Source organism: Schistocerca cancellata, chromosome 5, assembly GCF_023864275.1.
Source record: "Schistocerca cancellata isolate TAMUIC-IGC-003103 chromosome 5, iqSchCanc2.1, whole genome shotgun sequence".
NCBI classification, from domain to species: Eukaryota; Metazoa; Arthropoda; class Insecta; order Orthoptera; family Acrididae; genus Schistocerca; species Schistocerca cancellata.
In genome coordinates this window covers 770,512,474-770,539,496 of record NC_064630.1, presented here as the reverse complement: position 1 = coordinate 770,539,496, position 27,023 = coordinate 770,512,474, and the positions used below count along the sequence as shown (strand labels likewise).

The 27,023-nt window shown below is 40.3% G+C and overlaps 1 protein-coding gene across 1 annotated transcript in view; it reads right to left on the bottom strand.

The window, feature by feature from the left end:
- The window catches only part of LOC126188116 (nibrin), a 163,908-nt gene that overhangs the window by 50,831 nt on the left and 86,054 nt on the right, over positions 1–27,023 (bottom strand). Inside the window, exons 5-7 of the mRNA XM_049929588.1 lie at positions 25,691–25,946; positions 4,766–4,900; positions 4,114–4,573 (exon numbers count right to left, since the gene is read on the bottom strand). Of these exons, the coding sequence (XP_049785545.1) occupies positions 4,114–4,573; positions 4,766–4,900; positions 25,691–25,946 (851 nt within the window). The remainder of the gene's footprint in view (positions 1–4,113; positions 4,574–4,765; positions 4,901–25,690; positions 25,947–27,023) is intronic.

Genomic DNA, 27,023 nt, shown 5'->3' with positions numbered 1-27,023 from the left:
TTAGATCGTCCAAGTCCTGAAAGGGAACAGCTGTGGAAACAACCTTAACTTCATCAGAAATTGAAAGGCCAAACAGTTGAAACGCATCCAGGCCAAAAATATTCGAAGCCGACGGATGGTCGATGACAAAGAGGGTAAGGAGCCGCGGAACATGATTGTATGTCGCCTGGACGACGAACTGCCCACGAAGGGGAATGGAACTGTCGCCGTAGGCGACCAAATGGCGAGAGGGAGGCGACAACGCAGGAGAGCCCAGCTGTGTATATGTCGCCATATTAATCAGGGAGACGGTGGCCCCAGTGTCGACCTGAAAACTGACATCCTCAGTGAAAATGCGGAGCATGAGGAAAAGCTTCCTCGCTGATGGGTCATCCTGTGGGACGACCGATTGCACAGCTTGGACTGTATCTCGAGGCCCAGGAGGGGCAGGACTGGATCGAGTCGAGCGACTATGACAAACTGATCGGATGTGGCCCTCCTTGTTACACAGCATGCACTGTTTCCAGCGGTGGGGACAATCAGCCCACGAATGGGCAGTAAAGCACTGTGGGCAAGATGGAAGTGGGCCGTGTGACCGGTGGCGAGGGGCGACTGAAGGTGCCGATGCCATAGAGATGTCGGAACACGAAGAGTCCCGACGGTGCTGGCCCCTGTCGGCCGGGCCACGTCATCGATGTCGTGAGGGCGGAACCCGCCGGGACACCGCAATTGCTGTCACCTGCGGTCGTGCCATAAGATGCTCGTTAGCCGCTTGAGCAATTTCAAAGGAGTGGGCAATGCGGAGAATGTCTTCCAAGGAGGAGTTGTCGAGTTTCAACGCTGCAGTACAGACCTCAGGATCGAGAGCCAGCTGTACCACCACATCCCGGGTCAGGGAGTCCACATACGAAGCCTTACACTGCTGATTGGTGCACGTAAAATCGCATCGACCGACTGAGACCCTGCAAGTCCGTGACCCAGGAACGATACAATTGACCAGGCTGTTTATGGTACTGGTGGAACTCCAGCTGAGAGGCGACTACATGGTAGTGTTGGGAATAATAGTTCATCAGCAAAAGGCAGATCTCCTGGAAAGAGAGAGCCATGGTGCCAACTTGCAGAGAAGAAAGAACGTGTCCGGAGAGGCCCAAGACAAAAACAACGACCGCTGCAAGGAGTCGTCCGTGACTTGAAAAGCCGCAAAATGTTGTTTCAGCCTATGTAAGTAGGTTTCCCAGTCCTCTTCATCGTCATTAAAGGGTGGAAACAACGGTGGACGCGGGAGAGCATTGGACACCCGAGGAACCTGAAGCTGGTGCGGTGACGCGTCCCGGGCATCGACTTTGTCCATTAGCAACTGCAGCGACTTTTGTAAGATGTCTAACTGGAGCTGCTGCTGCTGCATGAGCTGCTGCTGTTACTCCAGCAGACAGACCAACTTCGCCTCCATACCAAGAACGACCACCGTTTACCTCGTCACCAAAATGTTGTAACTGTGACCAGGATGGTCGCAGGGTAGCACTGACGAAAGGCGCGGCGGGACCTGCGGAGAGGCCTGCGAACAACAACACAATGGAAAAGGACAGACACGACCAACATAGGACAGAATGAATACGACAAGACCGAGCAACAGAGTCACATGGAAACAAACTCGTACACGAACCGGGAAGAAAGCAGTCTAGCGCAAGCAAGGTGTAAACTGACGGTGTAAACTGACGTAAGCGAGATAAGACTGACTGGCTGAGCGACTGGCTGGCGCTTAAGTACGCTCTTGGGGGCGCCGCTATTGGCCACTGGGACCACGTGTTCCACTGTGGTGCCCCCACACTAAAAGCGGGCCAGGAGGCGAGCGCCGCCACAGCTTTCGGCGACATGGTGCAGAGACCTCTATGGGTCTGCGACGTCCATGACGTCTGGCGCGGATTCAAATTCCGCAGTGCGCAGTACCAGAGTTGCTGACTGCACTGGGCTCATAAAGTGGAGTCCCCAACGATCAATCTTTCCTTCTCAATTGGAAATATCACACTGCAACCCAACTTGAAAACCTTTCCAACAGAAAACATGACATGAACCTTACCTTGAAAAGTTCTGACCATGATCCCAACTTGATCCACCATCACTATCTCAGAATCATCCCTTCCAAGAATTCCTCATATCCAGTATTGCTTCACAACCTTTCCTCAGGTCCCTACAACATGACCCTATCCTCTCCTCTGCAGAACCCCAGGCTCTAAATTCCCTAAAAGCTGATGACTCCATCATTATCCTCCCATCAGACAAAGGATCTACCACTATGGTACTTGACACACCGGAGAATGTCAGTGGAGGTCTACGCCAGCTGCCCGATAACTCTACTTACAGCATCTGCCATCAAGATCCCATCCCTGTGATTCAAAGTGACCTGCAGTCCATCGTAAAATACCCAGGCCCCTCACAAGGTCTTAATCTCAATCTATAGAACTTCTTACCACACCCAAACCATACACTCCCCCATCTTTTACCTTCTTCCTACGATCCACAAACCCAATCATCCTGGCCGTCCTATACTTGCTGGCTTCAAAGCACCCACCAAATGTATATCTGCCTTAGTTGATCCAACACCTGCAACCCATAGTACAAAGACCTTCCTCTTATATTAAAGATACCAATCGTTTCCTAGATCATCTGAAATCCATGCCTGTCCCACTCCCACCAGACAGCTTGCTTGTCACGATTGATGCCATCTCTCTCTATACCAACATCCCCCACGTAAATGGTCTGTCTGGTGCTGAACATTTCCTCAGTCAACACTCACCTGATTCCAAGCCTATGACATCCTTCTTGCTCACTTTAATCAACTTTATATTTACCAACAATTACTTCACCTTTGAGCGGCAGACATACAAAAAGATCATGAGTATGGCCATGGGAACGAGGATGATTCCTTCCTATGCCAACCTTTTCATGGGCCCCTTGGAGGGGGCTTTCATGAGATCCATAAACCTTCAGCCCCTGGTTTGGTTCAGGTACATTGATGACATCTTTGCTGTATGGACTCATTGTGAGGCTGACCTGTTAAAATTCCTGGAATTTCTAAATACCTTCTCCCAATTAAATTTCACGTGGTCCTATTCCGAATCCTGTGCCACTTTTCTTGATGTTGATCTGATCCTCATCGAAGGCCAGCTCCACACTTTTGTTCACCTCAAACCTACTAATAAACAACAGTATTTACAGTTTGACTGCTGCCATTTTTTTCCAAGTCAAACGTTCCCTCGTACAGTCTTGGTATTTGAGACAAACATATGTGTTCAGATACAGACTCTTTACAGCAATACAACACTACTCTCACTTCAGCCTTCATTGGACATAATTAACCCAACAGCCTAGTTCAAAAGCAGATTTCCCGGGCCACCACATCCAATCCTGGTACCGCTGATCCTTCCAAAAAACTTTGGAGCATGCCACTTGTCATCCAGTATTACCCTGGTCTTGAATGTATCAATCAGCTACTTCAACAAGGCCATGACTTTTTCGCTGTTCCCCCTCAAACCTCTTTTACATATAATGCACTTAGCTATTCACTCTTATTAACTCATGCACGATGTTTTAGTAGTAATCTCTGTCTAGCATATTAGCCAGTCTTCCACCTTTAAGCTCTCAGGTTTTCAAATCTCAATCAGTATTTCCTTCTCATCCCACCTGGTAAGTCTCCCCTGCCGTGGATTTCTGGGTGACTTTTCTGAACTGTACCCCTTTCCCTAAACCTCTCCAGTCCTTTTCCTTCAGCCCTCTTCCTTCCCCTTCAACTCTTCTGCCAGACGAAGGAGCCAATGGCTCTGAAAGCTTGTAACTTGTAATAGTTAAATCCTCTTGTGTGTGTGTGTGTGTGTGTTCCCCTGATACAACCTTTTTATCTATCTGTTTACATTATACTATCAATAATTGTTTTTGTTGCTGTATTAATATACTGGGGTGCAGGAACATCAGTGACACACATATAATAATTTTGTACAAAACTACTGAATAATAGCCATTACATTTATGAGTATTTACCAAGTTCACTATGGCTGGGATATTTTAGTTCTGCATAAATTTTTACATACATAATTTTTCCCTACTAAAGATATGCGTGAATACGAAAACTTAACATACCTCTTGGAGTGACTGGGCAAAGGCTTCACTTTGTTTGACAATGGTGAATCCTTTCCTCTTTCTTGCAGTCTTGCATGTGGTTCTACAAATAGTACTTGCTTTGGAGGTGTAATGTCCATTGAGCCTGTATTTTGATGTTCATCACTCTCAAATCTTTGTGCCACTCCTGAAGTACTTTCACAATCTTTGTCACTTGTTCCACTTGCTGGTATTATTTTCTTTCTTTCAAATAGGTTACTAGAAGATGCTTTAATTTTACCACAAAGTGCTTCTGCTTCTTGTGTGTCCAGTGCCAATACTGGTTCAGAAGAGTCTTGGATCACTGTTCCTTTACATCCTTGTAATAGTTTAGATGCAAAGCTGAATGCTGGATTGCAATATTTCTCCAGTGAGCAATGTAAAATAGCTAAGCCAATTTCACTCACAGGTATAAGTCTCCTAGATGATGCCTGCAGATAGTCTGAAGATCAGATATGATAAACATTACTTATATTTGTAACTTTAAGTGTCCTGAAAGACATAAATCATCTAATAAACTACATACTATACTTTCAAATAGTTATGCAGTATATCACTGCAGTTATTACATCTGAAGGAATATTTGCAGCACAAAAGAGTGAAGAAAGAAATACGTTAATAAATTTGTAGGTACTTATGTAGTCAGCATAAAAGCTGGGCATTTGTGATGACTGGGAACTTCGATCAGCAACTTGCATAACAATTACATCTGGTGAAATGAGCTCCTGTTTTGATACTCTTGTGTCCTCTATACAAACTGGAGTTCCACCTAGAAAGAACATGAGGCTGATGTTTACTGAACACATTTATACAGGCTGTAAATATTTATACTATACAAACTAAAGGAGGAGAATGTACTGTGTTCCTGAACTTTAATCTAGCCCAATACCGTGCCAATGCTATTCTCCACTATGACAGTCTGGCTACTCAAAGGTGCTGGCTGCTTGGTACTTGTTTCTGTTGTATGTGCCTGTGAAATGTGACCTAGTAAACTCTTTTTTGAAAAAGAAAAATTCTACAAAATGTGTGTTTTGTGGGCACTGAACTGCTAAAATTTTTCCAGTCACGTAAATACATACATAATGAGCAGGCAGGACTGCTTCAAAAACAACTGGACTACTAGAAAAAGGATTACCAACAGCAGCCTCAATTAATGCAAGTGCTGCACACCACAACAATTCTGTCAGCATTGCTGGCACATCTCTCTTTCAATGCATCAAAGGAAGTTCGGTAATCATATGTGTTTCCGGTGCTACAGTTCACAGTTTTTCAGGTGTTGGATGACTGCTGCACGGTTCTATGTTCCTGTACAATGTGCCACAGGGCTTAAATGCAAGACATTTTTATTATTTAATTTTTACAACGAGGCCATCTTTTCATCCTTCACCTTTCAGCTGATGTGACAACAATCGGGCACTTAATGCCAGAATAGGCCAAATCATTATCAGCAACACTGCCCTGTCAATCAAATCGTGCAGTATGATCACCTGACTTCTGAGACTGGGGGCTCTCAGAGCCATGGCAAAAACATTCCTCTCTTCTGTTCCAAGTTGCTGCTTAGTGCAGACACTAAATGGCTTAGTTTCTTTACCTTGGAATTTGCCCTACATCTCTGAGATACCAGAGTTATCTCCCCTTGCGCCCATGGCAATCCTCACCATGTAATCTCCATGACCAAATAAACTGATACAATTTCTTTTTCTAAAGCTGAGTGCAGTATATAAATTACAGAGTACTTCTTTCCAGTCTTGGCTACACCCTCGATGGGGTGCACGAATATTTTTGGTTTTGAAGTGCCACATACAAATTACTAAGACATGAGCAGATGTGTGAAACCGTTATGGAGGGCCATCTGGTCCTGTGCTGTTACATGGCAGGGCTGAAAGCGTTGGTAAAACTGTTGTTCAAATGTTGTCTTATTATGTGAACTTTTGCACTCAGACTAGGATAGACTATTGCCATTTCTAATTTTGTCCCACAATACCATGATGCAGGAAGCAACTGGGTAGTATCCCTTTGAGTTGGTTTACAACAATCAAGAAATTGCAACCAGGAATGAAGTCCAGTGAAGTGAAGTCACTGGCTAAAATATTAAAGATTACTTGGAAGAGAGTTCAGCAGAAAAATGCAGATTTGCCGCAGAGACAACAGCTCCACCATCCAAATAATACAATTCCAAATTGCAGCTCCTAGATTGGAAGATTATAGTTCAATCTGATCAATTAACCAAGTATCAAGGCAGCAATATGCCATCTCCTGTAGTGGATCTAGCAAAACTCAGAAAGAAAATAATAGAAACTCCACATAGGAATATCAATAATGTAGGAAAAGATAGATTGCTACTTACCACAAAGAAGATATGTTACGCTGCAGACAGGCACAATTAGAAGAAACTTACATAAAGTTTCCGGCCACAGCCTTCATCAGCAAAAGAGAAACATACATCATTCATACATACAAGCAAGCACACCTCATGTAAACATGACCGCCAACTCTAGAAGCTCCGCTACGGCTATTGGAATTGGCGGTTGTGTGTGCATGACGTGTGCTTGCTCATGTATATGAATGGGAGGTGTTTCTCTTTTGCTGATGAAGGCTGTGGCCCAAAGCTTTATGTACATGCCTTTAATTGTGTCTAGCTGCAACTTAATGTGTCTTCTTTACAGTAAGTAGCAATCTATCTTTTTCCACATTGTTAAAACTCAGAAAGAACCATTCAAGACAAAAGCCAATGCTCACTAAAACTGTTACATTGCAAATGACAATGACTACTAAAACTCATGTTCTGCCCATCTGTACAATTTTGGTCTAGGGATTAGGAACAAATTTTATCTTGTATCTTAGGTGGGAGATAGTGTAAGTGTTTTCTGTCATTCTATTGTTAAGCCATATTGATGATTCTGTTGTGTGTTTTCACCCCATCAGGCCCCTGATAAATTAGAATATTTTGCGTAAGTGTAGCATTTGTGTCATTTTTGTAAAGTTAGCTCTGTGCCTTATTATTTTGATATTATTCCTTGCTGGACAGAACTACTTCCCCACTAGATTGTTGTTATGAGCACTAGCCTGTTCGTTGTGGACATCTGACCTTCGTTAAACAACGGCAGCAATACGGCTGATGCCTCTTCTCCACCGCGTGCCACTCTGTGTTCTAATGTGGCTGTAACTTGATTCAATAGGACTAACAGACCCCAGTGCTACTAATATGTTACTAACTTTACATCTGCGTGTTACACACTTCCAGTTATCCCAAAATTAACCAGTATGCCTTTTTCAGCCACCTTTCACTCTTTTAGTTATTGCTCCATAATTCATTATCTGCATCTACTATCAGATGGTTTTGTCACTATTCACATTATTTCACTATGTTGATGCTTTGTCGTTTTCACCGTTGTCTGATGTGGCAAAGTTATGTTCAAACTTTACAAAATTTGGAAACTTGCATTAGAAAAATGCTGATCACAAGCCAGTATCTTGGAGAAGGCTACCATGTTGGTTTGAAGGAATATGCAGAAATAAAATTCCACTCCCCAACAAATCCGAGCACAGATTGTTCAACCGCCACAGCATAAGCACAATCCACCACTCCACCACATGTCCTGCCTCCAAGTAGACAAAGGCAGTGCAATTCAGCGTCATTATTTACATCTGTATGACATAATTCCACATCTGTAGACTCCATTTCTGCTTTAAACATTCTGAAGACAGTTTGTCTCACACACAACAAATTCAATTGTCCCTGAATAACAGTTGAATTATCACAACAAATTTACGCTGTTCCAGTCCTCATTATGGTTTCACTTTGTGTTCCAATTGGAATTTCACTCCACATATATACCGAGCATCACTGCATAATAGTGGACTTCTATACAAAGCATTCCACTGCTATATTCGGGGACCTGAATTTTGCTAAACAACTTAAAGGAACTCTGAATGTCACAACTAAACCATTCCTTTTATTCATTCCAGAATTTAACTTCTCCCTCAGGACACATCCTGCCTCATCAGTTCTTCTGGGCACTAACGACACTGACTAATCATGTTCCTTGACCAATTTCCACTGCAAAAGTTAACAATGACTTATTTTTCAACTGTCGTGACCTGCAATTTTGTAACATTAGCTAGGATTGTTGTCTTTAAATAAAACTGTGATTGTTATGTATTTTGTAGTGATTCGAGAATTTCCACGTAACTTCTGGAACCACTCGATATTCTGCCGCCTCGAGCACGTGATGTTTCAAAGATAAGTGTGACAGAGAGAGCCTATTTACTGCAGAACACATGTCTGTTTGTGCAGGATGGACATTTATCATGGAAAGACAAGAGTTGCGTCACACGAGCAATGCCAACAAGTGTTTGCTGCTCGCGCCATAGAACCTGTATGGAGGATGCAAGAAGTAACTATGTATTATTCCTTTGTGGTCGAATAACTGTAATTGTTATAGAAAATTGAAACATGATGTGTCCAGAGACTCTTACTTAACCTCGGTGTTAGATTTGCTAGAAGCAAGACCAGTTTTTGAATTTGTGAGTGGTTCCACAACGAAACTCGTTTGTACATGTTAATTGTGTTTCTAAAGCTCGAACTATGAGTGAAATATGAGGAGATGCAGATATTTATATGTGGAATGCAAAAATGTTATTCTACATAGTTAACTACACCATTAATTGGTGAAAACATAATAAAGTTTGTATATGTACTGCACATGTTCTATCGTCAAAAGAGCGTTAGAACGTGGTGGCCGAAGTGATCAGGCGGAATTTTTAAATGAAATCAAGATAAAAGGATATTGTGAGTTGCCCATAGCAACTATTAGTAACAAGACAGGGAAATTGTTTCGCAGAGCTGGGTTCTGCATAAACAGTAAAAAGGGTTGAAAATTAATAAATACCATACAAGAAATAACACATGGAAAATGTCAACAGTTTAGACTAAGAAGAGTTACAACGAGATCTATTTGACGACAAAGATTCAGTGTGGAGAGTAAGCAGCCCTCACGCACATCGTGGGGGTGTGGACCCCATAACCAGCAACCGATGCCAACGGCACCAGCAGCTGCTCACTGGTGCTGACTACAAATCCGTTCACTGACACCAACGCTGAAACCAACCTTTGATGCTGCTGGTGCCCGTGCTGTTCACTGGTGCTGATTCCACTCCTGCTCACTGACGCAGCCTAAAACTCTATGCCGAGTGATTGAAAGACAATTATTTGAGTGTGAAGTCAAGGATACTGTTCAAAATAGACTGTTAGTAAAGTTGTTATACTCAGAAGTGAATTTTTTTAATGATAACGCGATCTAAAAGTAAGAAAAATATAGATAATACTCAAAAAACTGGGAAACATCAGAACCAGCCATGGCCATGACACTGACAAAAGAAATGCCAGACTGGACTCAGGTAGCAAATTTAATTAAAGCACTAAGTCTTAAATTAGACAGCCAAAGAACAGAGTCAAATGCTCAAATTGCAACTTTAAGTGAAAAATTAGAGGCACAAAGCAAAGAATTCACAGCTCAAAATACTTCTTTAAGAAAGGAACTAAATACAACTCTAAATGCTCAGTCTTAAATTAGATTCAGTGAACACTCAATTACATAATAAATTGGATGTTCAGAATGAGGCTTTAGGATTGTTAAGTGCTAGAATAGATGAACAAAGTAAAGAATAAAGTCAGTTATTTGAAGGCACGGGAAATTTGAAGACTGAATTTGACATTTTAACTACTAAAGTAGAGAATTTTAAAATATATTTGAGAGAGGAGTTATCTAGTTCGTTAAGTAGTCATGTAAACCAACTGTTCACTGACTTGAGTCAACACATAGTAACCAACTTCAGGACTTAGTTAAAAAGTTAGAATGTGATACTGAAGATAAATATAATAATGTAGAATCTGAATTTAGTGAAAAATTAAAATTTTGTTAAAATGTATGTAATGTTAAATTTAATTCCTTAAGACAGGAAATGAATACTTTGAAAGAGAGCACAGATCGACCTAAGGAAGTAATGTCAATTATTCAATTGAAAATCCCAGGTGTTACTACATGTGTTGTTAGTTCACAAGTAGATAATATAGGACAAAGTTTTAAAGGAAAAATAGCCAACTTTGACATTATAAATGTAAGCAGTTTGGCAGAACCATTTGAACTAATTAAAGATCGAGAAGTTACCGAGAGTATAATCTTCAGAAACATGGTTGCTTTTTCTAAACTTAATGATGCTAGCAAGGTTATGGATGACTTGTGTGAAGAATTCAAACTTGTCCATGACAAAGTAGAAAATAGAATAACTTTACCTAATGTTGTGTTTCCTAGTAAAGTGGTAATTGTTTTGCTGTGGGGAGACCTACACATAAAATTTAATAAGGAGTGCTGGTCTGCACTTACTCAAGTGTAGTTAATATCAGATCCATGGGATCTGGGTGGAGTCACATTTATTCCTCAGGGACATAACATTCTGTGTTAATGGGCAGAGTGACGACCGTCAGATCACGAGTTGTTTTTGTGTTTCTTCTTTACTATTTTTCCTGCACCGAATTCCCTTCAAATCTTAAACTATTCTGTTATCTATTAATGAATTCTTAAACTATCCGATAATTTTAGCACATAGAAAACCGCATATGACAGAAAAATAATAGACTTCCAGGGAATCATGGATAAACAGTGATCCCTAGACATGAAATTAAATGAACAGAACATAGTTAATGGAAAAATAATATCATGGTACTATTCAAACAGAGTGATATTGAGACAACATAAACTGAACAGAGTATTTTATGTATGTATAAAATATAGTGTAAAGTGAATATAATAGAGGGAAACATTCCACGTGGGAAAAATATATTTAAAAAGAAAGATGATGAGACTTACCAACAAAAGCGCTGGCAGGTCGATAGACACACAAACAAACACAAACGAAAGCTAGAATTTTGTGTGTATGTTTGTGTTTGTTTGTGTGTCTATCGACCTGCCAGTGCTTTTGTTTGGTAAGTCTCATCATCTTTCTTTTTAAATATATATAGTGTAAAGTGATTAACTAAACAACTATTTGATCGTAGTGTATAATTGTCTATTTTTATAAAATATTTTATATCTTTTATGAGATCTGATGTAAAGGGGAGGGTTTATAGTAGTTTTTGAAGGGGTGGGTAGTGTAAGTACAAACATGGCTAACACAGAACACACACCACACCTTCCAAACAACCCTCGAAGACAAGTGTGACTGATTCTTCACCATTTGCCATTCCAGAGGTGTTGCTACGATTTTTGTTCGGGGACTTCAAAGGAGAAGGTGAGAATGTCTGTTCTGTAGTAGATGTTTAATACCTCCTCCGGCTTCTCACTCAATTACCGGTGAAATAGGGATCCTGGGAAAGGGGGGTGGGAAAAGTTTCCTGTCTTTGGGATATCTTCTTTCTCTTCATTGATCTTAGCAACCATTTCTAATTTTTCCTTTCTTACTTCTCATTCGAGGACCTATCTATCTTTCCCTCTTTCCATATTCATATACTACTATTGCAGAAGTCCTTCTCATTTTCCGTGGTTTCCAATAACCTACAACTTATTTTATATAAGTAGGCCGAAGAATCAGGCTACATAAACACACTTACACACACGCACGCACGCGCACGCACACACGCACGCGCACGCACGCACGCACTCACGCACACACGCGCACACACACACACACACACACACACACACACACACACACACACACACACACACACACACACAAAAATACGATTACACAAATAATGATATTACACATAAAAAGGGGAGAACTGTCAAGTGTTGTAGGGGGACAGGAACGTCGTACATCAGGAAAGGTTGCACACATTGTCATTTACTGTGAGGGTTCTACATCGCACATATCTACATCTACATCTACATCTACATCTACATCCATACTCCACAAGCTACCTGACGGTGTGTGGCGGAGGGTACCTTGAGTACCTCTACCGGTTCTCCCTTTTATTCCAGTCTCGTATTGTTCGTGGAAAGAAGGATTGTCGGTATGCCTCTGTGTGGGCTCTAATCTCTCTGATTTTATCCTCATGGTCTCTTCGCGAGATATACGTAGGAGGGAGCAATATACTGCTTGACTCCTCGATGAAGGTATGTTCTCGAAACTTTAACAAAAGCCCATACCGAGCTACTGAGCGTCTTTCCTGCAGAGTCTTCCACTGGAGTTTATCTATCATCTCCGTAACGCTTTCGCGATTACTAAATGATCCTGTAACGAAGCGTGCTGCTCTCCGTTGGATCTTCTCTATCAACCCTATCTGGTACGGATCCCACACTGCTGAGCAGTATTCAAGCAGTGGGCAAACAAGCGTACTGTAACCTACTTCCTTTGTTTTTGGATTGCATTTCCTTAGGATTCTTCCAATGAATCTCAGTCTGGCATCTGCTTTACCGACGATCAACTTTATATGATCATTCCATTTTAAATCACTTCTAATGCGTACTCCCAGATAATTTATGGAATTAACTGCTTCCAGTTGCTGACCTGCTATTTTATAGCTAAATAATAAGGGATCTTTCTTTCTATGTATTCACAGCACATTACACTTGTCTACATTGAGATTCAATTGCCATTCCCTGGACCATGCATCAATTCGCTGCAGATCCTCCTGCATTTCAGTACAATTTTCCATTGTTACAACCTCTCGATACACCACAGCATCATCTGCAAAAAGCCTCAGTGAACTTCCGATGTCATCCACTAGGTCATTTATGTATATTGTGAACAGCAATGGTCCTATGACACTCCCCTGCGGCACACCTGAAATCACTCTTACTTCGGAAGACTTCTCTCCATTGAGAATGACATGCTGTGTTCTATTATCTAGGAACTCTTCAATCCAATCACACAATTGGTCTGATAGTCCACATGTTCTTACTTTGTTCATTAAACGACTGTGGGGAACTGTATCGAACACCTAGCGGAAGTCAAGAAACACAGCTTCTACCTATGAACCCGTGTCTATGGCCCTCTGAGTCTCGTGGATGAATAGCGTGAGCTAGGTTTCACACAACCGTCTTTTTCGAAACCCATGCTGATTCCTACAGAGTAGATTTCTAGTCTCCACAAACGTCATTATACTCGAACATAATACGTGTTCCAAAATTCTACAACTGATCAACGTTAGAGATATAGGTCTATAGTTCTGCATATCTGTTCAACATCCCTTCTTGAAAACGGGGATGACCTGTGCCCTTTTCCAATACTTTGGAACGCTATGCTCTTCTAGAGACCTGCGGTACACTGCTGCAAGAAGGGGGGCAAGTTCCTTCGCGTACTCTGTGTAAAATCGAACTGGTATCCCACCAGGTCCAGCGGCCTTTCCTCTTTTGAGCGATTTAGTTGTTTCTCTATCCCTCTGTCGTCTATTTCGATATCTACCATTTTGTCATCTGTGCGACAATCTAGAGAAGGAACTACAGTGCAGTCTTCCTCTGTGAAACAGCTTTGGAAAAAGACATTTAGTATTTTGGCCTTTAGTCTGTCATCCTCTGTTTCAGTACCATTTTGGTCACAGAGTGTCTGGACATTTTGTTTTGATCCACCTACTGCTTTGACATAAGACCAAAATTTCTTAGGATATATGGTTATATAGAGACACTTTAAGGCAATAGGCACACATTGTTATTTACTATGACATTTCTACATTGTCTAGGTACGTGGAAGAAACTTATATATAAAAAAAGAACAATGACGATTCTATATCGCATATATACACAAGGATAAAAATAAAATAAAATAAAATAAAAAAGCTATGATAATTCTACATCAGGGATACATAAGAAGGAAGTGTAAGCAATTAAGGAGAGCATAAACCAAGGAGGAATTAATGAGCATAAGTCAGGGAGGAACTAATTGTGATAGTTACTGTAGGATAGTGGGACAAGTATAACATAAGTAAATGTATGATATATTGAATGGGGTATATAAATTTGGTGTCTACTGGAAGTTTAGAAGTGGAAGAGTAGTGGAGTATTAACAAATGAGTGTTAACTGTGAAACAGATTTTATTTTCCACAGGATATTTAATTACAGTGTACATAAAGATGTATACTTGGGAAACGAACCACGAGTCCTACTCAGGAAGGATAAAGGTGGGGAGGGGGGGGGGGGGGGACCCAGCATTTATTGGATATAAAAGGCAAGTAGGCAGACCTAAGAAAGGCTGACCTATACTGTGCGGACAGGGGCACCAAGAAGGGGATTGACCTGTACCATAGGAGAATAAGAATTAAGATGGGTGTACCTATCAAAATGGAAGGAGGAAGTGCACTCATAGGGTCAACCCATATGTAAGGTAAATACACTGATCCAAGGGGAAAAGGACAGTATCGTGACAGAAGTCACACATTTTGTAGGAATTATTCTGGTAAGTATGGATTCTATATGCCACTAGCATTATTAGGTTTTATGAATGTCGGAAAGAACACGTTCATTTTTCCCTGGGTCCCTCCAGATTGCAGATGGCGATAAATAATGATACTAGTCAGTACTGAGGAAAAAATAGTACAAAAAAGTAGAATAAATGATGAAAAATTTAAGTGTCCACGACACCTGGAATTTACGACTGGAAAAAGAGCAGAAAACAAAAATTTTGGTCCTCTCGATTTTTAGATATTGAAAGCACTAACTCCAGTGTGGATTAAAAGGTTCACGTTTTATAATTGTAGTAGAATGGAGAAAAGGAATGGCCAAGTAATAAGAAAAAGAGTATTTACGATTATTAATAGAAAAAGATGTATTATTGAAAAATGAAGTGTTATCCTTTGTGATATTAATGTACATGGTAATTATGTATACAATATCGCATGTTCGATCTAAGGAAGGGGATATGTAGTGATTCGAGAATTTCCACATAAAAGTCTGGAACCACTTGACCTTCTGCCGCCTCGAACACATGATGTTTTAAAGATAAGTGTGACCGAGAGAGCCTATTTACTGCACAACGCATGTCTGTGTGTGCAAGATGGACTTTTATCGTGGGACGATAAGAATTGCGTCAGACAAGCGACACTGACAAGTGTTTGCTGTTCATGCCATAGAACCTGTATGGAGGATGCAAGGAGTAACTACGTATTATTCCTTGGCTGTCGTATAACTGTAATTGTTATAGATAATTGAAACATGATGTGTCTAGAGACTCTTACTTAATTTTGGTGTTAGACTTGCTAGAAGCCAAGACCTGTTTTTTGAATTTCTGGTGGTTATTAAACCCATCACAATGTAATTATATTTAATTGTATCTAATGGGTATTGGTGTAGTTGACTTGCAAGAGTTTGTATGCTTATATATGAAACTTGTGGAGATGAAAATATACCTGAAGTGAAAGTATGAGGGTACCGAGTTATTTCTATTGAGAGAGAGAGAGCATTTATAGTTCCTCTAACCAGCATTATTTCTTTGGAAAAGAAGTTGTGGTGATTGATGCAGCCACATACGCAGAGAAGAGGATCGGCTAAACGTTTCAAGTAATTCAACTGTAGTAAGAGAAGTGTGAAGTTTGCAATCCAGTTTTGCACTGCTTCTCTTGTTGCCGAAACTGTTAGAATTTATCTTATGAATTGGTCTTTTTTTTAAACAAAAGTCTTTTATTAATGTGGTTATTTGTTCTTTTAATGTTTTGTTGTCCTGAGTTATTGTTACCATCTTTCTATTCACATTAACTGAAGTTAATTATCTCATTTTTGCAATCACACAAGTTTGGGTTGAAGGAACTATGCGTCAGGTGTTATTTTAGAATTCAGGATAAAACTTCAAGTTTTTGACCACTACCTCCATGGTTGTGGAGGGCTAAAACTGACTGTCATAAACTAGCAAGGCTCCCACTTTTATATGCAAAGGACAGCTTCTGATTGGCTGGAATACGTCATAGCAACAGCGATATGGCGCGTAGTGAAGTGGTGCCCTCTACTTCCATAGATGTAGTTTCTATCCTGCGTTGCTTGCAGCGCCATCCCTAGAATCAGGAGGTAAAGTGGGAAGTTTTCCTCTGCAATTTTTCTTTGTCCAGTGCACTCTTCCAGGTGTTGCTAAGTGCATAGCCGTTGTCTCTGTCAAATTTATTATCGCCAAGTCTAATTTCGACTGCTTCCCGGATCACAGAGTCCCAGTAATTCGATGCGTGGGCTATTACTCTCATTTCTTCAAATAAAATCTTATGCTTGTTAAGCAGGCTATGCTCAACCACCGCTGATTTTTCCAAATACCTGTATTTTAGGTGGCGCTGGTGCTCGATGCAACGGTCGGCAACGGTTCTTACAGACTGGCCCACATAATTCTTATTGCATACACAAGGAATACTATAAATTCCCGGCACCCTTAAGCCGAGACTATCTTTGACTGGTCTCAACATTTCCTTAATTTTCCTAGATGGTCAGAAAACTGGTTTTATTCCTTACCTCTTTAGGACTCTGCCTATCTTGCTTGTTGTAGCACCACAAAATGGAAGTCGCGCTAAAGTGTTGGTCCTCTTCTTGTTTATGGATGGCATCGTGTCTTACTTTCTTGGACAATACTGATTTAATTTCACCAGCAGAATAACCATTCCTCTGGAAAACAGTTGTCAAATGGTTAAACTTGGGACTGAGGTGGTCCTTGTCGGAAATAGTCCTGGCTCTGTGTACTAAAGTATTCAGCATAGCTCTCTTCTGAGACGGATGATGGAAGCTGTGGCTATGCAGATGTAAGTCTGTATGCGTTGGCTTCCTATACACAGAATGGCCCAGTCGCCCATCCGGTTTTCGCTCCACCAACACATCTAAACAAGGTAACTTCCCTTCCTTCTCCACCTCCACTGTAAATTTTATGTTTGGATGTACACCATTCAAATGTTCGACAAACTGCTGCAGCGTGTCACTGCCATGTGGCCAGATTAAAAAAGTGTCGTCGACGTATCTGTAGAAGCATGATGGGTGGAGGTGAGCACTGCTCAACGCTCGTTCTTCAAAATCCTCCATGAAAAAAATCGCTATTGCTGGTGACAGTGGCGAACCCATGGCTGTCCATCCATCATTTCATAATAATTTCCACTGTATAAAAAGTAAGTGGTCGTCAAGGTATGCCGGAACAATTTCAAAATTTCTGAGGAAAAAAGAGCAGCCAACAGTTGTAATGTGTCATCCACAGGTACTTTGGTGAACAGAGAAACCACGTCGAGGCTGACCATGATATTATTTGGGCCTATCTTCATCTGTTTTATGATATCAACAAATATTTTTGAATTCTTAATATGATGTGGGCAATGACCAACTACAGGTGCCAACAATTTAGTTAAGTGTTTTGCAAGGCTGTACGTAGGAGAGCCAATAGTGCTAACAATCAGTCTCAACGGGTCGTTCTCCTTGTGAACCTTTGGCAAACCGTACAATCTTGGTGGCCTAGGTGCTCTTGGCCGTAAGTTCTTCACCAGTTTGTCGGAGAGGCCAGAGTTTTTTAGTAACTCCCTTGTCTTCCTGCTGAGCACCGATGTGGGATCCCGTCTGAGAATCCGATATTTGCTATCCGCCAGTAACAATCCAACTTTCTTGTGGTAATCTGTAGCATTGAGGATTACTGTGGCATTCCCCTTGTCTGCAGGTAAAACAACTACATCTTCATCCTTCTGCAACAATTTCAGTCCTCGTCTCTCCTCTCTATTGATGTTTGACATAGGCAGCTTGGATGTCGCTAAAATCTAGCTAGTAGCCTAAACTAGCTGAACCTACTTTCAGTTACCATCAAATCGAGCATCCCAAGCATTATGTCCATTACGGACTTTACCAGTGTTAAGAGTTCACCTTGTGGTAGAGCCATTAATCTCGCAAAATCCCAACAATTCTTAGAAGAAATAAACAAACAAATTCCTTCATGTGAAAACTATCTTAACATTTCAGTATTGTTGAAAAGTCTTGTGGCATATATTTACAAAATCTACATAATTATTCATAGTTCTGCAGTGACCACTACTTAACATGATCTTGTTGAATCTTGCTGAAAAATAGAGACCGCTTCTCTAGTCCACTGCTTCATTGCAAGATGAGTGGGAAGGGAAATAATGGAACATTTTCCACCACACTAACGTCCACTTCACTAACTTTTTCACATAACTTTGTACTAAACAATTTCCAAATACTACCTTCACAAAGAGATCAAAATGACAACAATAAACTCAGAATGAAATTTTCACTCTGCAGCGGAGTGTGCGCTGATATGAAACTTCCTGGCAGATTAAAACGGTGTGCCCGACCGAGACTCGAACTCGGGACCTTTGCCTTTCGCGGGCAAGTGCTCTACCATCTGAGCTACCGAAGCACGACTCATGTCCGGTACTCACAGCTTTACTTCTGCCAGTAACAATAAACCCAAATTATATGGCACAGTTGTGTTAGGAAAGTGAGAAAGATGAACAAAAGACATTTGAACAATGGGTCCAGTAAGAAGGGACTCTGACTGGGTAACAACTTCTGCTGATACAATTACATACTTAAGACTGTTGCTAAACAGCAAGTTTAGAAGGTATTTGCTGGATCCCGTGCAAAAACAGCAAACAAATGTATAGGCAATAAAATAGTTACTACAGCAGGGTGTCCACCAGAGTTACATGGCAAGTGATCTAGTGCATGATGTGGCACAACATGCATTTAACTTGCAAATTCAGACAGAACAAATACATCTAATGGAACACCATCTATCAGTCTGAAACAACATAACTGAGTGGTACAGCATGCTATGCCACTGCCATATGAATGCAGTGAACTCCACTTTTGCACTGTGCCATGTCTATGCTACTGATAGGCTGGGTATGTTTCTGCTTTATCGTGCAATTATCACTGTGCCCTGGAAAATGACATACAATCCTGAGGTCAAGACAGACTTTGTTGATCTTGTGGAGAAATACCCCCATATTTATGATCAAGTTAAAGTGTGGGATATGATAGCATGTGAAATACCGTAGGCATAGGTGATAATCAAAATTCCTTTAATTTATTTGTGGAATAGGAAGAAGGTATAGAACCAAATAGAAATACATAAAGTGGTTTTCTATAAATCTTATCTCAAATCTTTTTACTGATTTGCTGGATCCCTAGTATATAGTATGCAGCTACATACATACTTCATTCTGAAAAGACAATGCACTAATTCAGTTAAGAAAGAAACTACGCAGCTGATTTCTCAATTGCATAACACTGTTGGTTTTCTGGCTTTCGATATAATTTCTCATAGAGTGGTCTATATTGTGCTCCATAGCTGTTTTAAAACATACACCATCATGAATACGCATAATGTTGTGAAACAAACTGCTATATCGCCTACAGGGAGATGTGTGATAAGAAATAAGAAGACACAGGTAAATGAAAACACAGGTTTATTAAGACCGAAGTAGAGAGATTTAACAATGAAGCAAAACTCTTTTCAATAAAAAACAACGCAACTACTCAGACACTAACAGGCATATGCCTGGAACATGCAGGGAATAAATGTAGTGGATGTGAATACTAAGCCACTGATAAACCCTAATGACAGAGGTTAAGCATTTGGCATAGCTGGCCAACAGGTACGTCTCAGGATATCGCTGAAAGTCGTAGGTCCTGCTGTGGTGGCTTCTGATGGGGCTCTGACTGATGGGCTGCTGCTAAGTGTTGGCACATGAATTGGCCCACATCTCCTATGGAGTGAATTGCCGACACTTTGGCTTGCGCCACCCTTTATAGCCAGGATGTGGTGGAATTTGTGCTGATCCAGTTCCACACATGTGACATGGCATAGGAAATAAGGCCCTGGCAAGGAGAACCTCTGGTGGCACTTGTTCTACCGTGTGTCGTCCTTGTTGCGATCGATGCAGTCCAGAGAGACAATACCTTGTACATATGCAACCCTGTGATGCTTCAGTGTCTGAGTGCTTGCCAATCTCTTTATGTGAATGGCAGGTACATGGAACAAACAGATCGTTTGAACTATCATATTCATGTCACAATTTATTGAACCATCCAAACCTGAATCACTGACACTAATATACAAACCTAACATTCTACAGACCTTCTTCCCTTAGGTAATCTGTAATTAAATGTGCGTCTTTAATTAGTTAGTTGTCTATGAGGGCATGTTCTCATTATGTGTTTTGTTAGAGCAAAAAGCACAACTGCAACAAAATAAGGGAATCTGCAAGCTTGTCCTGGCAAAAGTGTAGGTTCCAGAAGCGGAAGCACAACTCCAAACAATGATTTACCGGAAGAACTTTCTTTTAATACTTTATCATACTTGTTCCAGCAACACTCCCCAATATTAATTGATAAAAATAATCCATCTGCACCTGAAAAAGCAAAGGAGACTATGAATTGTAATTATAAGGTATTTATCCACATTTAAAAGAAGCTTTAACTTTGATGTGATTGCTGTTGTAAATACAGTTCAGCAGATTCCACAGTTTTCAGTGACTGGTTTTTTCAAGATTTAAATCAGTGATTCAGATTGCATATGTTCTCATATTGTCTTTGATGTTTCAGCCACAATTCTTTGATGGGTAGTGTGTCATTGGGAAAAACAAATAAATAAGGAAAGAGGGATACATAGTCAGCTCTTTAAATACCTTAAAAATACCACAACTGTTCACATTAGTATGCCAGTAAGAATGTACTCAACAATGTCTTTCAGACTTTCATTAATTAACATCAATCAGGTTGACTAAAGCCAAAACACCTTCCACATCCAAAAAAGACATGATGTACTTTTACGAATGCCATATCACTTCTATTGACGTAGATTACCTATTATGTCACACCACTGCCATGTATCTGCCATGCCACACTTCACATCACTTGTCACATCACATCAGAGAGCACCTTGCATAAGAGGCTTGGGAACTTGAAATTGTGTTTGGAGAATAAGATGAGTGGAATGGGGGGTTGGGAGAGTTTAGGGAGGAGAGTGGGGTGAAAGGTCTTATGGGTGAGTAAAGTACGATATGGATTCATATATGATGCACTGAAAGGAACCTATGTTGCGACAATGAGACAATCAAAGCACATAAATGCTGTTCTCCATTACCTAGGCCTTGCAAGTTTATCCATATGACTGCTCCAGCCCATGGGATTGGACAAAGGTATTATTACATTACATTAATACTTGTTCCATAGATCATGAACACATTTCGTAATGAGATGGAAAGTGTAAATTTATCATAAGTATTCTTTAACTGATACAATTTTTTTCAGTTACTACTTCATATCTAAAAATTCATCTATTGGGTAGAAATAGTTGTCATTCAGAAATTCTTTCAATTTATTTTTAAATGCTATTTGGCTATGCGTCAGACTTTTAATGCTTTTTGGCAAATGATAAAAGATTTTTGTGGCAGTATAACTCACCCCTTTCTGTGCCGAGGTCAAATTTAATCCAGAATAATGAAGATCATTCTTTCTTCTAGTGTTGCAGGCACCATTCTTGACACCTCCCCAATTAGAGGACTCTGCTGATTTTTGCAGACTGTCTGTACTGCTAATTTCGCCCTTCTGCATTCTTCCAGTTAAATATGAATTAAACAATTGGTGCACTGTCCCACACATACCACAATACTTAAGCTTATCTAGAAGAATTTCCTGATTCACACATTCAAAAGCCTTTGAGAGATCACAAAATATCCCAATGAGTGATGTCCAGTTATTCAGAGCATTTAATATCTGATCAGTGAAAGCATATATAGCATTTTCTTCTGAATAGCCTTTCTGAAAACCAAATTGACATTTTCTTAGTACTTCATTTTTACAAATATGTGAAGTTACTCTTGAATACATTACTTTTAATTTTGGATAAAGCTGTCGGAAGTGATATTGGGCAGTAGTTGTTAGCTTCAGACCTATCCCCTCTTTTCTACAATGGTTTAATAATAGCATATTTGAGTCTACCTGGAAAAATGCCCTGTTTCAGTAAGCTACTACATATGTGGCTCACAATCCTACTTAACAGTTGGGAACAAACTCTCAGTACTCTGCTGGAAATGCCATGGGAGCTTTTACTTTTGAGTGAATTTATTATTTTTCTAATTTCAGTAGGAGAGGTGGGCTGAATTTGAATTTTACCAAGTCACATACGTTTTGTCTCTTCCATATGCGACCTCGCATTTTCTAATGAATAGCTGGATCCTATTTTCTCTACAACACTTAAAAATGGTTATTATTTTTTTCTACTTCTGGCTTTTTGTTAACAAACTTCTCATTGAGTTTAATGCAAATGGATAGATATAAAATCTACTCACCAAGTGGCGGCAGGGGAACTCACTCACACACACAAAAGGATTTAACTTTTACAAGCTTTACCAACGGTAAATCTCCCCTGGCCTAGGCTCCTGGGTGACTTTTCTGAATTGTAGCCCTTTCCCTAAACATCTCCAGTACTTTTCCTTCATCCCTCTTCCTTCTCCTCTAACTCTTCTGTCAGAAGGAGGAGCCAATGGGGCTGAAAGGAGTAGATTTTTTTGTCTCTCCATTTACATTATATTATCAGTAATTGATTATTTTTGTTTTCATTGAGTTTGATAGAAATACAGTCTTCCTGTGCCCTCAGCATGACCTGAAATAGCATTTACCAGTGTGGAAATTGATTGCAAAAGTTACAACTCATTTTTGGTATGGCTAAATCAGCAGACATCGAGGTCTGCATACCTCCCTAATATAAGAATTGAAATGAATTGTTCAACCCATTTAACAGAAATAAAAATTAAATGGACCCATCTGAAAGGCACACACATGTGTGCGTGTGTGCGCCAAAACACACACACACACACACACACACACACACACACACTCTCTCTCTCTGTACTGCAATTAATTCCATACACCTTTCCTGTGGATTTGAGTGAATACTTCAGATCTACGGCCTCTGCCATCCATGGCACTCAAGTGTACTTAAGTACCACTAAAAGAAGCATGAACACCTGACACAAGGAATTCAAGACAAATTATTATCTAGGCAACATAGATGAATCAGCAGTAGCCAATCATGCACTGGGACCAGGTGCCCACCACACACAGTTCTACACAACTACGGCTCTGAGCACTATGGGACAGAACATCGGAGGTCATCAGTCCTCTACACAACTATGTTCAAGTCTAATTACAACTACTCCAAAACATACGGAGGGTGAAACAAAGCAAACTGCTTAAATTCACCCACTAACTTGAGATGAACTACCAACTTCATTTTAATTATGTGGTCTCTGACACTCTTCAGACAGTAGCAAAAAACAAATAATATAATGTGACTACAAATTAACAGTGGCTGTTTGTACCAGTACAGTACCAGTATTTGCTTTAGTGAAACAATAAAGGTTGGAGAATCCAAAAAATCACATCCACAGTCTCTGCCAGAACCTTCTGAGGCAGGAGACAAATATTATGCAGAAAAGATATGCCTTACATCGGTATTTCCTTCCAGCGAGCTGGATGGGAACTTGATGAACGATATGCTTCCATTGGTTTCTGTCCTAGTATAGCTTTTCCCTCTCCACTACATCCCATGTTACTCCTCTCCTCTTGAGATCTTCCTTAACCTGGTCTGTCCATCTCTTTCTAGGCCACCCAACTGGTCTACTTACCGGTACCTCCATCCCCAAATACTGACGTGTAGTTCAAGCTGGGTGCATTCGCTTCACATGACCGAACCACTTCAATCTCAAAGCACTCACCCTCTCCTCTGTAGCAATGTCACCTGCAGGTCTCTCCTTACATAATCATTCCTGACTATGTCTCTCCCAGTTTTTTGTAGAGCTGACCTAAGGAACTTCATTTCACATGCTTGTATTTGACTCTCTACTCTCTTATTTATGACACAGGCCTCTAGACTATACATCATGATTGGCAGGAGATAAGTTTTATACGTGGTCTGTTTGGTTCTTAGAGGGACTTCCTTGTCCCAGATTAGATTTCATACTTGGTGGAAGAAGCTAGATCCTTTTGTTATCCTGTTTAAGACTTCTAGTTTGGAACTCCCATTGTGTGATATGATGCTAGCCAGATAATTGAAGATTTTCACACACTCAACCTTCTCCCCCTCCAGTATGGTGTTACAAGGTGTGGGTGTCCTGCTCATCTTCATTGCCACTGTCTTGTTCCTACTCACAGTTAATTTGAATTTTTTAAATTTTGTGTTAAAGTAATCTAGTTTCCTCTGAACCTGCATTTCTATCTCTCCCCAAATGGCAATGTCATCAGCAAAAGCAAAAACACTGAGATCTTCATTCTCTTCTTCCTTGATTTCTTTCATGATTGTATCCATAAGTGTAATGAAGCGTAAAGGGGAGAGCGAACTGCCTTGCCAAACACCTTTCTTTGTCTTAAACCATTTTGATTTTCCACCTCCTACTTGTACACTACTCTCACAACCATCGTACAGCATCTGCACTTTTTTTAAATAATGAATCAGGTTCATTATGTTTTCTCATTTATTCCCATATTTTATCCCTTGGTACACTGTCATATGCTTTTTCCAAATCCATGAATACTATTATCAAGTCCTTTCCTTTTTCCCAATACTTCTCCATTAACTGACGGAGGGAGAAAATGAGCTCTATTGTTCCCCTATTACTTCTGAACCCATGCTGTTGTTACTCTAATTGGTGTCCTAGAATTTTCTGCAATCTTTTTTTTATGATCTTTCCCATTATCTTAATGCAGTATGATAAAAGTGTGATTCCTCGGTAGTTGGTGCATTTCTTTCTACTACCTTTCCTTATCACCCCCGGTGTAACCACGTATTCCATGGATTCCTGTGGCTTTAATCATATTCGCTGTCAGCTCATCTACTCCAGCTGCCTTCCCACTTTTTGTCTGTTTCAGGGAATTCTCAGTTTCTAACGAAGAGATTAGATCCTGCTCCTCCTCTAATTCAATGACTTCAGTGTCACTTTATTGTGCACCTTCCCCATTCAGTAAGATTTCAAAATGATGCTTCATCTCTTCACTGATACCTTCCATGTCCCTGATAATATCCCCACCCTCTGTTTCAATCGCTTTTATGTCTTCTCTACCAGATCTTTTACTTTTCAATAACCCATATAGCAGTTTTTCATTCCCTTTGCTATCCTGCTCTAGATTCTGGTTGACTATTTCCCAACTCTTCTCCTTTTCTTCTTCCACAATTCTCTTTGCTTGGAGTTTCTTTTTTCAGTATTCCTTCTCCAGTGTTATCACCCTGTGTTCATCTTTAGGCACCAGACCCTGGTTTTGATTTCTTTTTTCAAACTCCATGTTTTTCTTTGCCATGTTATGTTTTTTAATTGTGTCTTTTACTCTATCGTTCCACCAACTGGCTTTTTTGTCTTTCACTTTACCCCTTGTTTTGCCACATATCTGCGCAGCACTATTAACTATTGATTAACACCCCAACTGAATGTCCCAATAATCAGATGACAACACCTGTGTTATTCAACCTGTTATTGTTATAATATGGTAATAAAAAATCATAAGTATCTATGTTCATTACGTGGCTTATATATTTCAGATTTTTAATTGTTATTGTGCTACTAAGATCCACTTCATACAATACATAATATTTCCATACCTGCAGCCAACACAAGACATTGGTGTTGGTTACAATGTGCTCTGGTAAAAAACAAAAACTTCTTTCCCCTGAAAAGAGTTTTCCTCTTCTCATTAACTTTGAATGAAACTTCATTTTTCTTTATTGTTGTTTCTCCAAGTGGAGGAATGAACTCTTCATAATCTGGAATGGGTAGGTTTGCTTCAGCTGATGCCAAATATTTGTTCCACATTTCTGGTGTAACTATTGGTTTCCCATCAGCAAGTGCACAGACTGCCTGGAAGAATAGAGGAGGAAAAAAAAAAATCATATAAAACAATGGAAAGTCCAAGTTGGAATAACTGTTGTTAAAGTTTTGTATAAAGTTGACAATGAAATAAATCTATGTCTTCTGCAAAAAATAAATGGAAGAAATAAGTAATGAAATACAAGAACAAAAGGCTTTACTCCAGATTACATTTTTAAAATATTGTTTTACAACATCTTATACCAGAATCATCAGTATATGCCTGTCTAAACTGCTGCCCCTTATGATTTGCCATGACTGTGCCCTCAACATCCACTTATAACATGGATTCAGAATCTATAGTGTAGTTAAGTACAGTATGCTGAGTAAATTGGAGCAGTGGGCATGTATATGAGCTAAAAATTCCTAATCTGTGAAAACTCCTTGAGCATGCTTCACGACAATAGTACATGTACCCAGCAGAGAAACAACTCCAGAACATCCAAGACTTGCATCTCTACTTACAAAAGTTGCAAAGAGAGTGATAATCTGCTGGATTCCAGGCACATACAAATTTGGGCAACGAACCAATGAATGGAGCACCCATCCAAGGGCACCACCAAAATCCTCCCTCTGACACACTTAGCTGTTCTTCTATCTGCAGTGATTTTGCTACTGAAGCTCAGAGAGAGTCTGAGCAACTTACGTGAAGGACAACTAGCTGAGCACAGTGGAACCCACTATCCAGGCTTAATGCAGCCACTTGCAGCCTAAGAGATGAGTTGAGATGAGATGGGCACGCTTCCAAATAGGACATCGTTCTGTAAAACACAAACTCCTTCTCCTCTGGCAAGAAGATCTACCAAAGTGTAGTAAACAGGTTTGCTGGGGACATGTCCTCCACTTTGGAAGAAGAAAGACTTAGGTTTAATGTCTTGTCAATGATGACGTCATAGGAAAAGAACACAAGAACACACTAGGGAAGGAAGCAGAAAGAACCATCCTAGCATTTTCCTTAAGCAATTTGGGGAAACTAGAGAATGCCTAAATGTGGAAGGTCAGACACAGAAGATTAGTATCTTACACCTACAATGTCACGGCACAATTGAGGTGTTTCCTGGAAAAACA